Source organism: Macaca nemestrina, chromosome 11 (assembly GCF_043159975.1).
Source record: "Macaca nemestrina isolate mMacNem1 chromosome 11, mMacNem.hap1, whole genome shotgun sequence".
In the NCBI taxonomy this organism is placed as follows: domain Eukaryota; kingdom Metazoa; phylum Chordata; class Mammalia; order Primates; family Cercopithecidae; genus Macaca; species Macaca nemestrina.
The window spans coordinates 20154140-20169451 of record NC_092135.1 but is presented as its reverse complement, the minus strand read 5'-3'; the positions used below and the strand labels follow the sequence as shown (position 1 = coordinate 20169451).

At 42.3% G+C, this 15312-nt stretch overlaps 1 protein-coding gene across 5 annotated transcripts in view; it reads left to right on the top strand.

Annotated features, from left to right (window-relative positions):
• LOC105492553 (mitogen-activated protein kinase kinase kinase 19) overlaps nucleotides 1–14817 on the top strand; it is an 83617-nt gene extending 68800 nt beyond the window's left edge. For 4 of the 5 annotated variants that reach the window (XM_071072643.1, XM_011759769.2, XM_071072642.1 and 1 more), the window contains one exon: nucleotides 14387–14769. In XM_071072643.1, the coding sequence (XP_070928744.1) occupies nucleotides 14387–14453 (67 nt within the window). In that variant the 3' untranslated portion in view covers nucleotides 14454–14769. Of the gene's footprint in view, nucleotides 1–14386 lie in introns of all 5 variants that reach the window. The other variant, XM_071072644.1, reaches the window with a different exon arrangement.
• The last annotated feature ends 495 nt before the right edge of the window (nucleotides 14818–15312 follow it).

The window sequence follows — 15312 nt, the reverse complement described above, 5'->3', positions numbered from 1 at the left end:
TCCAGGGATATAGTTTTTGGCATTGCTAGATGCAGAGACCCCTTAGGTTTCCAGTGTGGATTTTGTGGACAAAGCCCCAGTCACCGAGCTGCCCACCCTCTCCCCCAAAAAACAAACTGCATAAATGTGTTGGAATATCATATAGACCAGTACTAGCTTTAGAGATTTGTGTTAACTCTTAAAACTATTGTAGTTGCTTTGTTCTGAATTTAACAATTACCTATATTATTGACTCACAGCTAGAAACCACTTGTTATTCTCATTTTCTTTCAAGTTGTGATTAAACACACACACACACACACAAAGCGCTCTAAAGAGAAATGGTGGAATCTTCTTGTATGGCTCTCCTTTTGAACCATTGCTTCATAAACTAAGCAATGTACAATTCACACCACTAATAATGAATTAACAGGGTTACTGTGAAGGTTAAGTGAAATGGTGCATGTAAATTGCTTAGCAGAGTGTGGGGCACAAAATTAGGAGTTTACAGTTAATGATCATTAGGAAGAATACTAACATAACTTACCTAATTAGAGTCATATACAAGTATATAATTACCTTCTAAAATTCTATGGCAAAGACCCTGAGGTATATTGATATCTCACCTGATATCAATAACAATACTCCTTGGAGATATGGATGGCCAGAAAATAAAGGGCGAGACACTCTTAAAGATTCAGAAATAGAGGTAATCAGACATAGACTAGGAAAAGTCTAAATAAAACAGAAATGAACTTGGGGAAGCTGCGAGAAATAAGCATGGAGCGGGTACTCCTAGGGACAGACCAAGTTCTGGGAGGTCAGGCCAAGGAGTTTAGCTTTGTTGCAATAGGCAGTGAGAAGCAGGGGGCTGCAAAAGATTTGGGGTAGAAAAGACCATAAAGAAAAGGGTCTGTGGGAGGGCAGGTCAGATGGCAATGTATTGAAAGGCCTGGGATGGATGCTGCTTGAGACTAGAAGGCTCTGCAGAAATCTAGAGCTTGGATGCTGATGGTGGTAAAGTAAAGTGGGATTGTAAAGGATTCCAGAAAATTTCAGAGAAAAGATGAATCAAGACTTGGTAATGGAGCAGGATGATAGGATTTCATGTTTTTGAGTGTGGATAATGGGAGAAATCACAGTTGTGAGAGAAGAACAGGGGAGGCAGCTAAACCCTTCCCACCCCATATAAGGAGACATTTGAAGCTATGAAATTACAGCTCAAGAAAGCAATTAAGATTGGAAGGACACATTTAAAAATCATTATAACAGCCAGGTGTGGTGGCCCATGCCTGTAATCCCGGCACTTAGGAAGGCTGAGATGGGCGGATTGCTTGAGTCCAGGAGTTCGAGATGGAGACCAACCTGGGCAACATGGCGAAACCCCATCTTTTCAAAAAAATACAAAAATTAGCCAGGCATGGTGGTGTGTGCCTGTAGTCCCAGCTACTCAAGAGGCTGAGTTGAGAGGATGAGAGGATCCCTTGACCCCTGGAAGTTGAGGCTGCAGTGGGCTGAGATGGCGCCACTGCACTCCAGCCTAAGGGACAGAGCGAGACCCTGTCTAAAAAAAAAAAAAAAAAAAAAAAAATCATTATAAGGTTGATTGCTACAGTCATAAAAAAATGTAGGGCTGAGGAAAATATTTTGAAAATGCTCACAGTGGAAGCTAACAGAAATGCATGGCATCAAGTCTAGCACATAACTGGAGAAGGGAAGGGAGGAAGGGAAGGGAGTTGCCCCAAGGTGTAAGAAGAAACAAGAGGACAGAGTGTCCCGTAAGTCTAAGCAGAGGTAGTTTCAGGTAGGAGGGAGTAGTGAATATTTCAAATGCTACAGAAATGACAAAAAGGATGAGCTCATTAAATTTGGTTAATTTCAAGAAATTTCAAGAGGGCAATTTCTATAGAGGAATGGGCCAAATGGTTAAGAATACTGGAGGGAAGTCACCGAGTTTAGCCCTGTTAGAGACATTTGGCAGCAGTTTTTAAAATGGGATGGACCAGGCGCAGTGGTTCACGCTTGTAGTCCCAGCACTTTGGGAGGCTGAGGCAGAATAACTAATTGAGCCCAGGAGTTTGAGATCAGCCTGGGCAACATAGGGAGACCCTATTTCTACAAAAAATTTAAAAATTAGCCAGACACGGTGGCTCACGCCTGTAATCCCAGCACTTTGGGAGGCCGAGGTGGGTGGATCACGAGGTCAGGAGATCAAGACCATCCTGGCTAACACAGTGAAACCCCATCTCCACTAAAAATACAAAAAATTATCCAGGCGTGGTAGCGGGTGCCTGCAGTCCCAGCTACTTGGGAGGCTGAGGCAGGAAAATGGTATGAACCCGGGAGGCGGAGCTTGAAGTGAGCCGAGATTACTCCACTGCACTCCAGCCTGGGCAACAGAGCAAGGTTCCGTCTCAAAAAAAAAGAAAAAAAAAAAAATTAGCAAGTCATGGTGGCGTACACCTGTAGTTCTAGAGACTCAGAAGGCTGAGGTGGGAGGATCACTTGCGCCTGGAAGGTTGAGACCACAGTGAGCCGTGATCATGCCACTGCACTCCAGCTTGGGCAACAGAATGAGATCCTGTCTCAAAAAAAAAAAAGTGGGTGGGGAAGCGGTAATAGCTAGAAATGGTATCCAGTTTAAGGAAAGGATTTTAAAGGAGAGAGATTTCTGCATATTTTAAAGGCAGGAGAAAGGACCTCCCCATGGGGAAAGGATTTTTTTGTTTGTTTGTTTTTCGAGACGGAGTCTTGCTCTGCTACCCAGGCTGGAGTGCAGTGGTGTGATCTTGGCTCACTGCAACCTCCATCCATGGGTTCAAGCAATTCTCCTGCCTCAGCCTCCCGAGTAGCTGGGATTACAGGCGCCCGCCACCACGGCCAGCTAATGTTTTTGTTTTTTTAGTAGAGACAGGGTTTCACCATGTTGGCCAGGCTGGTCTTGAACTCCTGATCTCCTGATCCACCCGCCTTAGCCTCCCAAAGTGCTGGGATTACAGGTGTGAGCCACTGTGCCTTGCTGGACTTTTTTTTTTTTTTTAACTTTAGAAATGACACAAAATATAATACTTTTACACAATATAAAATACTTTTAAGAGTATTTATTTTCCATTTTCAACTGGAAAATGATCTGTTGGCCATTGTGCTTTCAAAAGTATTAAAAGAGGAGGGGCTTCAAGATGGCTGACTAGAGGCATCTGGCACTTACTTCCTCCACAAAGAACTGAAATAGCAAGTAGATAACCACATTTCAAATACAGCATCTGAGAGAGAACATGGATTTCAACAGAGAAGTGACAGGAAACACCTGAGACATGGAATAAAAGGGAAGGAAGGCAGTCAGTTTGGTTGAGATTGGCTGAGAGCCCAGAGAGGCTCCCCAGTGTTGGGAAAGGGTGAGAGATCCCCAGTGTTCCACATTCTCACAGTGAACTCCTGTAATCCTAGCCATGGGAGAACCCTTTAGTCCTTGCAGACACTGAGACTAGAATATGGAGCTGCCTGGAAACCTGCTCCAGAGAGGGAGCTCACACCAAGTCCCATGCATCCCTGAGTCCTAAGCAGCTACAGCATGGCATCATTTTGAGAGTCCGGTCCCCACCAGACTCCATCCTGCCCTGGGGTCCAACAGCCCCTGCAACTCCATATCCTTGGAACCCTACTTACATCTTCTTGTGTTTACCCGGAGGGCTGCAGCAGTGTGATGCCAGTTGTGCCCAGTGGAGTGGCCAGATCCCCAGCATTGTAGCACACACGGTGTCTTGCACCCCAGAAACAACAGTGCAGTGCACCAGGGAGGTTGCTCCTGGGACAAAGGGAGCCAAAGCATGTGCTCCCCAGAGCCTAAGAACTGCCTACCTGAGGTGGCTATAACAGATAGCAACTCCACCCTTTCCAGCAGCAGGGCTGCCACACACATGCTCTGAGGACAGGCTCTGCTGCTGTCCACTGCAGCCTCTGCTTAGGCTGAAGTGTGTGCCACTGGCAGTGACCCCAGCTGCTTTAGCAACAGGGTTGCAGCACATTTGCATGTGCCCTGAGGACTGGCTTTCTTGGCTGCAGCTACTGCCACCACCAGAAGCCAAACCGTGAGCTCCCTGGAACCTGAAAGCCACCTGCCTGAAGCTGCTGCCACGGACAGCAGCTCTGCTCCCACCAGTAGCAGGGCTATAGCACACTTGCACATGCCCTAATGACAGGCTCCCCTTGCCCACCACCACTGGAGCTGCAGCCACCCAATCATCATGCCAGGGCCCTAGGGATCACCCCACCCTGCCCGCCACTGCTGACACCTGAGTGTACCACTGGAGGGCCTGAGGAAAGGTCAAACAAGCCTGGCCCAGCACCCCTGCCAGTGTCTGAGCACATTGCCTGGGGCCTGGGGATTCTCTGCCCTATCAATGCTGGTATCTGTACATTCCTCCTGAGGGCTCAAGGACTGGCCCATCCAGTCCATTGCAGCCACTATTAACACCAGTGCCAGGCCGGGCACAGTGGCTCAAGCCTGTAATCCCAGCACTTTGGGAGGCCGAGACGGGCGGATCACGAGGTCAGGAGATCAAGACCATCCTGGCGAACACGGTGAAACCCCGTCTCTACTAAAAAGTACAAAAAAACTAGCCGGGCGAGGTGGCGGGCGCCTGTAGTCCCAGCTACTCGGGAGGCTGAGGCAGGAGAATGGCGTGAACCCAGGAGGCGGAGCTTGCAGTGAGCCAAGATCCGGCCACTGCACTCCAGCCTGGGTGACAGAGCAAGACTCCGTCTCAAAAAACAAAAAACAAAAAACAAAAAACACCAGTGCCTGCTGCTATTGAGCCCAAGCGTTATCCCAGTACCACTATTGCCATTGCCCATGCCATGCATACTGCCCAGGAGTCTAAGGACCTATCCACCTACCCAGCACACCACTACCACTACCAGGACCTGAGCAAGCCTTGGAAGTCCAAGAATTGGCCCATTTGAACCCATTAACACTAGTGCCCATGTATGCCACCCAGGGCCCAAGGATGGGCATGCTTGACACACCACCACTACCACGCAGGCTAGAGGACTGGTCCACCTGGCATGCCAATCCCCAGTAAAACCTCACCACAGACTCCACTAACAATCACAGACTAAGCCACTGAGGAAATCACAGACACCACTGGTGCTGTTTACAGATGAAGAAATTATACCAAGACCACACTGCTGCATACGTCCAGAATCAAGGCTAAAGCATCCTACCCAATCAACACCATAGATACATCTTCAGGAAAAAGTCTTCCCCTATGAAAGCCAATCCAGAAAATTAAAATAAATGACTGTTACACCACATGTGCAAATTCATTCAAGAGCTTCAACAATAGACTACATCAAGCAGGAGAAAGAATCTCAGGACTTGAATACGGATCTTTTGAAATAACCCATTCAGACAAAAATAAAGAAAAAAAAAGGAGTGAACAAAGCCTACATGACACGTGGGAAACTACAGATTGACCAAATAGACAATTTTGGTTGTTCCAGAAGGTGAAGAGAAGACTAAAGGTATAGAAAATCTATTTAAAGACAGACTAGTTGAGAATTTCCCAGGTCTAGCAAGAGATTTAGACATCCAGATACAGGAAGCTAAGAGATCCACAAATAGATACAACCTAGAAAGGTCTTCTCCATGGTACATTATAGTCAAACTATCAAAAGTCAAAGACAAAGAGAAAATTCTAAGAACAGCAAAAGAAAAGCATCTAGTAACATATAAAAGAATCCCCATGAGACTAACAGTGGATTTATCAGCAGAAACCTTACAGGCCAGGAGAGAATGGGATGATATAGTAAAAGTTTTAGGCCAGGCATGGTGGCTCATGCCTGTAATCCCAGCACTTTGGAAGGCCGAGGCGGGTGGATCACCTGAGGTCAGGAGTTTGAAACCAGCATGACCAACATGGAGAAACCCCATCTCCACTAAAAATACAAAATTACTCAGGTGTGGTGGCACATGCCTGTAATCCCAGCTACTCAGGAGGCTGAGACAGGAGAATTGCTTGAACCTGGGAGGCAGAGGTTGCAGTGAGCTGAGTTTGTGCCATTGCACTCTAGTCTGGGCAGCAAGAGCAACACTCCGTCTCAAAAAAAAAAAAAAAAAAAAAAAAGTTTTGAGGGCTGGGCGCGGTGGCTCACGCCTGTAATCCCAGCACTTTGGGAGGCCGAGACGGGCGGATCACAAGGTCAGGAGATCGAGACCATCCTGGCTAACACGGTGAAACCCCGTCTCTACTAAAAGTACAAAAAAAACTAGCCGGGCGAGGTGGCGGGCGCCTGTAGTCCCAGCTACTCGGGAGGCTGAGGTTGGAGAATGGCGTAAACCCAGGAGGCGGAGCTTGTAGTGAGCTGAGTTCGCGCCACTGCACCCCAGCCTGGGTGACAGAGCAAAGACTCCGTCTCAAAAAAAAAAAAAAAAAAAAAAAAGTTTTGAAAGGGATAAAAACAAAAACAAAACTGTCAGCCAAGAATGTTATACTCAGCAAAGTTATCCTTCAAAAATGGAGAAAGCCTTTCACAGACATGCAAAAACTGAGAGACTTCATCACCATTAGTGGCTCTACAAGAAATGCTTAAGAAAGTCCTACACCCGGAGCTGGGCACGGTGGCTCACGCCTGTAATCCCAGCACTTTGGGAGGCCAAGGCAGGCAGATCATGTGAGGTCAGGAGTTCAAGACAAGCCTCAACATGGAGAAACCCCATCTCTACTAAAAATACAAAATTAGCCAGGTGTGGTGGTGCATGCCTGTAATCCCAGCTACTTGGGAGGCTGAGGCAGGAGAATTGCTTGAACCTGGGAGGCGGAGGTTGCGATGAGCTGAGATTGTGCCATTGCACTCTAGCCTGGGCAACAAGAATGAAACTCTGTCTCAAAAAAAATAAATAAATAAAAGAAAGTCCTACACCTGGAAGGCTGAGGCTGGTGGATCACCTAAGGTCAGTAGTTTGAGACCAGTCTGACCAACATGGAGAAACCCCATCTCCACTAAAAATACAAAATTACCCAGGTGTGGTGGCACATGCCTGTAATCCCAGCTACTCAGGAGGCTGAGACAGGAGAATTGCTTGAACCTGGGAGGCAGAGGTTGCAGTGAGCTGATGATAGATATGAATCTATCTATCTATCAATCATATCTATCATCATGAAAACATATGAAAGTGTAAAACTCACTGGTAGAGCAAACCACACAAAAGAGGTAGAGAAAGGATTCAAATGTTAATGCTACAGAAAACCACCAAACCACAATGATAAATAATGAGAGAGAAAGAAACAATCAATCAAACAAACAAACAAACAAAAAGCCAACTAGAAAACAATCAACAAAATGACAGGAATAAGTCATCACATATCGGTAATAACCTTGAACCTAAATGGATTAAAATTTCCAATTAAAATGGTTAAATAGATTAAAAGTGACCCAAAAATATGCTGCCTTCAAGAAACTCACTTTACCTGTAAAGACACATATAGACTGAAAGTGAAAGGATGGAAAAAGGATGGAAAAAGATAGTTCATGCAAATAGAAACCAATAGAGAGCATGAGTAGCTATATTCATATCTGATAAAACACTATGTCAAAAATAGTAAAAAGAGACAAAGTCACTATATAATGATAAAGAGATAAATTCAGTCAGAGGATGTAACATTTCTGATGCAACCTACACCAGAGCACCCAGGTATATAAAGCAAATATTATTAGATCTAAAGAGAGATAGACTCTAATACAATCATAGATGGGGACTTTTAACACCCCACTCTCAACATTAAACAGGTCATCTAAACAAAAAATCCATAGAGAAACACTGGATTTAAACTGCACTTTAAGCCAAACAGACACAACAGATACCTACAGAATATTTTCTCAAACAACTACAGAATAAATGTTCCCATGTAAAACATGGAACATTTTCCAGGATAGGCCATATGTTAGGCTGCAAAAAAGTTTCAACAAATTTTTAAAAATCAAAATCATAACAAGTATTCTTTCAGCCACAATGGAATAAAACTAGAAATCAATCACAAGAGGAACTTTGGAAACTGTACAAATACATGGAAACTAAACAACATGTTCCTGAATGGCTATTGGGGCAAGAAAGAAATTAAGAAGAAAATTAAAAAATTTCTCAAAACAAATGAAAATCAAAACACAACATACCCAAATCTATGTGACATAGTAAAAGCAGTGCTAAGAGGGAAGTTTATAGCAATAAAAGCCTACATAAAAAAATGTATGAAGATTGGCTTGGCATGGTGGCTTACACCTGTAATCCCAACACTGTGGGAGGTCAAGGTGGGAGGATCACTTGAAGCCAAGGGTTCAAGACCAGCCTGAGCAGCAAAGTGAGACCTTGTCTCAAAAAGAAAAAATTAGCTGGGTCACTTGGGAGGCTGGGGTGGGAGGATTGCTTGACCCAAGAGTTTGAGACTGCAGTGAGCCATAATCTCACCACTGCATTCCAGCTGGGGTGACAGAGCAAGACCCTTTCTTTTAAAAATGTATAAAAATTTAAATAAATAATTAAGGAAACAGAAGAAAAAGAGAACAAGCCAAATCCCAAATTAGTAGAAAAAAAGAAATAAAAATCAGATTACGTTAAGTGAAATAAATCAGGCTCAGAAAGATAAACATTGCATGTCCTCACTTATTTGTGGGATCTAAAAATAAAAACAATTAAATTCATTAACACAGAGAGTAGAAGGATGGTTACCAGAGGCTGGGAATGATAGTAGGAGGATAGGGGTAGGGCAGATAGGGATGGTTAATGGATTAAAAAAAAAAAAAGAGTTAGAAAGCTTGAATAAGCCAGGCACCAGTGGCTCATGCCTGTAATCCCAGCACTTTGGGAGGCCGAGGCAGGCAGATCACGAGGTCAGGAGATAGAGACCATCCTGGCTAACATGGTGAAACCCCATCTCTACTAAGAATACAAAAAATTAGCCGGGCATGGTGGCGGGCACCTGTGGGCCCAGCTACTCAGGAGGCTGAGGCAGGAGAATGGCGTGAACCTGGGAGGCAGAGCTTGCAGTGAGCCAAGATCGTGCCATTGCACTCTGTCACTCTGGGCGACAGAGACTCCACCTTAAAAAAAAAAAAAAAAAAGAAAGCAAGCTTGAATAAGACCTACCATTTGATAGCACATCAGGGAGACAGTAGTCATTAATAACTTAATTGTACATTTAAAAATAATTCAAAGAGTGTAATTGGATTGTTTGTAACACAAAGGATAAATACTTGAGAGGATAGATACCCCATTCTCCATGATGTGATTATTTGACATTGCATGCCCGTATCAAAACATCTCATGTACCCCATAAATATATACACCTACTATGTACCCACAAAAATTAAAAATAAAAAAATTTTAAATTAATAGAAAAATAATAAAGGTCAGAGTAGCATTAACGAAATACAGAAAAAAAAGGATGAGTTGCCGGGCGTGGTGGCTCACGCCTGTAATCCCAGCACTTTGGGAGGCCGAAATGGGCGGATCACGAGGTCAGGAGATCGAGACCATCCTGGCTAACACAGTGAAACCCCGTCTCTACTAAGAAATACAAAAAATAGCCGGGCGAGGTGGCAGCACCTGTAGTCCCAGCTACTCGGGAGGCTGAGGCCGGAGAATGGCGTGAACCCGGGAGGCGGAGCTTGCAGTGAGCTGAGATCCGGCCACTGCACTCCAGCCTGGGCTACAGAGCGAGACTCCGTCTCAAAAAAAAAAAAAAAAAAAAAGAAAAAAAAAGAAAAAAAAGGATGAGTTAAATGAGAAGTTGGTTAAAAAATAAAATGAAATCAGTAAACTGCTAGCCAGACTAACCAAGAAAAAAAGAGATGACCCAAATAAAAATCAGAAACAAAAAAGGAGACATAACAACTAATACTACAGAAATGAAAAAACCCAGCAGAGAACATTATGAACAAGTATAAGCTAACAAACTGGAAAACCTAGAGGAAATGGATAAATTCCTTGACACATACAAGATTGAGTCAGGAAGAAACAGAGAACCTGAACAGACCAATATTGAACAATAAGATTGAATCAGTAATAAAATATCTCCTAACAAAGAAAAATCCAGGACTGGATGGCTTCATTGCCATATTCTACCAAACTCATAAAGAAGAACACCAGTTATCCTCCAACTATTCCAAAAAATTGAGAAGGAAGGAATTCTCCCTAACTCATTCTATGAAGCTGGCATTACCCTGATACCAAAACTAGACAAGGATGCGAAAACCACAAAAAAAGAAAACTATAGGCCAATATCCTTGATGAACACAGATACAAAATTCCTGAACAAAATACTAACCCAACAGCATATCAAAAAGATAATACACCATAATCAAGTGAGTTTTATACTAGTGATGCAGGGATGGTTTAACATGCACAAAACAATAAACATGATACATCACATTAACAGAATGAAGGACAAAAACAATATGACCATCTCAATAGAAACAGAAAAGGCATTTTCTAAATCCAACATCCCCTCATGATAAAAACTATCAACAAACTAGGCATAGAAAGAACATACCTCAATATAATAGGCCATATATGACAAACCCACAGCTAACAACATACAGAATGCAGTAAAGGTGAAAGTCTTTCTTCTTAGAACTGGAACAAGAGAAGGATGCCCACTTTCACCACTCCTATTCAACATAGTATTGGAAGTTCTAGCCAGAGTGATTAGGCAAGAGAAACAATAAAAGGCATTCAGGCTGGGCGTGGTAGCTCATGCCTGTAATCCCAGCATTTTGCAGGGCTGAGGCAGGCAGATCACGAGGTCAAGAGATAGAGACCATCCTGGCTAACACAGTGAAACCCCATCTCTACTAAAAACATAAAAAATTAGCCAGGTGTGGTGCCGGGAGCCTGTAGTTCCAGCTACTCAGGAGGCTGAGGCAGGAGAATGGCGTGAACCCGGGAGGTGGAGCTTGCAGTGAGCTGAGATTGTGCCACTGCACTCCAGCCTGGGTGACAGAGCGAGACTCCATCTAAAAAAAAAAAAATAAAAAATAAATAAATAAATAAATAAAAGGCATTCAAACTGGAAAAGAGAAAGTCAAACTGTGCCTCTTTGCAGGTGACGTGATCTTATATCTAGAAAAACCTAACGACTCCACCAAAAACTCTTAGATCAATTCAGTAAAGTTGCAGGATAGAAAATTAACATACAAAAATCTGTAGTGTTTCTATATACCAGTGAAGTAGCTGAAAAAGAAATCAAGAAGGCAATCCCATTTAAAATGGCTACAAAAAGAAAATAAAATACCTGGGAACAAATGTAACCAAGGAGGTGAAAGACCTCTACAAGGAAAACTACAGAACATTGATGAAATAAACTACAAAACACTGATAAAAAAAATTGAAGACACAAACGAATGCTCATGGGTCACATGAATCAATATTGTTAAAATGGTCATACTAACCAAAGTCATCTATGGATTCAATAAAACCTCTATCAAAATACCAATGTAATTTTTCACAGAAATATATAAAAAACAGTCCTAAAATTTGTGTGGAACCAAAAAGGAGCTGAAAGAGCCAAAGCAATACTGAGCAAAAAGAACAAAGCAGGAGGCATCACACTATGTCACTTCAAAATATACACAAAATATATACAAAATATATTACAAGTCTATAGTAACCAAAACAGCATGGTATTGGTATAAAAACAGACACATAAACTAATAGAACAGAGCAGAGAACCCAGAAATAAGTCCCATATGTAAACCAACTTATTTTTGACAAAGGCACCAAGAACACATACCAGGGAATTGACACCCCCCTCTTCAATATATGGTGCATATTTATATGCAGATGAATGAAGTTAGACCCCTATCTCACCATATACAAAAATCAACTCAAAATTGATTAAGTACCTAAACATAAGACTCAAAACTATAAAACAACTCGAAGAAAACACAGGGAAACACTCCAGGGTATTGGTCTGTATAGAAGCTCTTTAATATATAGTTCAATTTGTCTATTTTTGGTTTTGTCACCTGTGCTTTTAAGGCAAAGAAATCACAGAGTGAAGAGACAACCTGTTGAATGGGAGAAAATATTTGCAAAATGTTCATCCAATAAGAAACATATCTCGGCCGGGCGCGGTGGCTCAAGCCTGTAATCCCAGCACTTTGGGAGGCCGAGACGGGCGGATCACGAGGTCGGGAGATCGAGACCATCCTGGTTAACACGGTGAAACCTCGTCTCTACTAAAAAATACAAAAAAAAAACTAACCGGGTGAGGTGGCGGGCGCCTGTAGTCCCAGCTACTCGGGAGGCTGAGGCAGGAGAATGGCGTGAACCCGGGAGGCGGAGCTTGCAGTGAGCTGAGATCCGGCCACTGCACTCCAGCCTGGGTGACAGAGCAAGACTCCGTCTCAAAAAAAAAAAAAAAAAAAAAAAAAAGAAACATATCTCAAAAGAAGACACAAATAGCTGACAGGTATATGAAGAAATGCTCAACATCACTAATCAACAAGGAAATGCAAATTAAAACCACCAAGAGATACCATCTTATCCCAGTTAAAAATGGCTACTATTAAAAACACACAAAAATAACAGATGCTAGCAAGAATGTATAGATAAGGGAACTCATGTACTGTTGGGTGTGAATGTAAATTAATACAGCCATTATGGAAAACAATATGGAGATTTCTCAAAAACAAACAAACAAAAAAAAACAAAGAAAAAAAACAACTAAAAATAGAACTACCTGCCGTATGATCCAGCAATCCTCCTACTGAGTATTTATCCAAAGGAAAGAAAATCATTATCTCTAAGGGATACCTGCATCCTCACGCTCATTGCAGCACTATACACAATAACAAAGGTATGGACCCACCTAAGTGTCCCTCAACAGATGAATGGATAAAGAAAACTTAGTATATATATACAACAGAATGCTACTCAGCCATAAAAAAAATGAAATCTTATAATTTTCAGCAACATAGATGGATCTGGAGTTCATTTTCTTTTTTTTTTTTTTTTTTTTTTTTTTTGAGACGGAGTCTCACGCTGTTGCCCAGGCTGGAGTGCAGTGGTGCGATCTCGGCTCACTGCAAGCTCCGCCTCCCGGGTTCCCGCCATTCTCCTGCCTCAGCCTCCTGAGTAGCTGGGACTACAGGCGCCCGCCACCGCGCCCGGCTAATTTTTTGTATTTTTAGTAGAGACGGGGTTTCACTGTGGTCTCGATCTCCTGACCTTGTGATCCGCCCACCTCGGCCTCCCAAAGTGCTGGGATTACAGGCTTGAGCCACGGCGCCCGGCCTATGGAGTTCATTTTCTTAAGTAAAATATGCCAGGCCCAGCAAGACAAATATCACATGTTCTCACTCTTATGTGGGAGCTACGAAAGTAGATCTCATGGAGATAGAAAGTAAAATGATAGTCATCAGAGGCTGGGAAGGGTGTGTATGTGGTGGGGCAGGGAGGATAAGAGAGGTTGGTTAATGGGTACATAATTAGATAGAAGGAATAAATTCCAGTGTTTGATAACAGAGCAGGATGACTAATTAACAACAATGTATTCTGTATTTCAAACAGAGAAAAGCAGACTCGAAATGTTCCTGACATATAGAAATGATAAATACTCATTATATATCAATAAAGAAAGTGCTTGCACAATGGTGGAGGGTAGGGGAAGTTACCTGTTTGTTAAAGCCTTAATAAATATTTATGTATCTGAAAAAAATATATCAAAAGATAGCTAATTTAACCAAAAGAATGCCTCTGGAATAGGCCATTGAAGCTAATTATTGACTATTTCATTAGCTCATTGGTTCATTAACTGGCTCATTGACTGATACCTTTCTAACATCTTTTGAATTTCTTGAAGTAAAAAATTATGCCACAATAGTACTGAACAACTGTCTCCCTCTATCTTATGTTAATCCAGGAGTGCCTGAAATGGGATTATTTCAATTAATCACCAAAGCATATTTGAATATCTATTTTAAAAAGTCTTTTCAATTCTGGATTTTAATGCTTCTAAATTTTAAAAGTAAATGTAAGTGTGAATTTTACCATATGTAAATTAGACTCCAAACAAATTGAACAAAAGTACAATGGGAAACTAGGGCCTAGTTTTCAATCACAATAGCTACCACTATTCGAACAAGTACCATGCTGTTGTTTAAAAGTTGTATATATATTATTCAATTCTCCCAATGAATTAGGTATTATTGTTATCCCCATCTTACTGATGAGGAGGGTTTTAGTCACTTGCTTAAGGTCACACAGCTAAAAATTGGAGACTGGACTCAACCCAAGTCTGTTTGACTATCATAAGTTGTATTTCCATCTTTAAAGTCTGCATTTAAGTAGATCTCATTGGCAGTCTCATTACTGGGTGCTGCTGTTTCTAATGTGTTTTTCCCTTCTTAGGGACCAGCATGAGCGACCTTCTGCTCTCCAGCTCCTGAAGCACTCCTTCTTGGAGAGAAGTCACTGAACATACATCAAGAGTTTCTTTCCAGTTCCACTGCAGATGCTCCCTTATTGCTTAATTGTGGGGACGATGGCTAAGCGATCTTTGTTTCCCTACTGAAAATTCAGTCTAACCTAGTTTAACTAGATCCTATGGAGTCGCTAAATGGAAGCTTCAGTTACATATTAGCCTCCTCAAGTGTCAGACATGATTACTTATAGTATCAGAAAAAAGTTTCTTAATAACAACAAAAAACATATTTCAGTGTTTACAGTTTTGATTGTCCAGGAACTACATTCTCTATTGCTTTACATGACATTTCCTTTTATTTTTGGCCTGTCCTGTCAATTTTTTAATGATGTTAGTTTAAAATAAATTGTAAAAACAACTTATATTTTCTTGCTCGGTGAGTAAAGACGCTTACTTAATTCGTCCAAAGCAGACTAAAGGCAGGAAGGTAAGTTAAAGAGATTCTAGATTCTGTACTTTGGCAGCAATCTTAGCCTTAAAGATTCTAGGAGGTTCAAGGCCTAATAGGAGGAGGTGAGGGCCTCGGCATTTCATTATCAGAGGGCCCCTAAACTCCTCAGATGTCTCCAAGAAATTGTGCTAGTTAAGGTGGCATCATAAATCTTGGGCTCTGTTTCTCTGTAATTTATTTGTAGTGATTTGAAGTTTTTGTTTGTTTGTTTGTTTGAGATGGAGTCTTGCTCTGTTGCCCAGGCTGGAGTGCAGTGGCATGATCTCTGCTCACTGCAAGCTCCGCCTCCCGGGTTCATACCATTCTCCTGCCTCAGCCTCTGGAGTAGCTGGGACTACAGGCGCCCGCCACCACACCTGGCTAATTGTTTTATTTTTAGTAGAGACGGGTTTCATCGTGTTA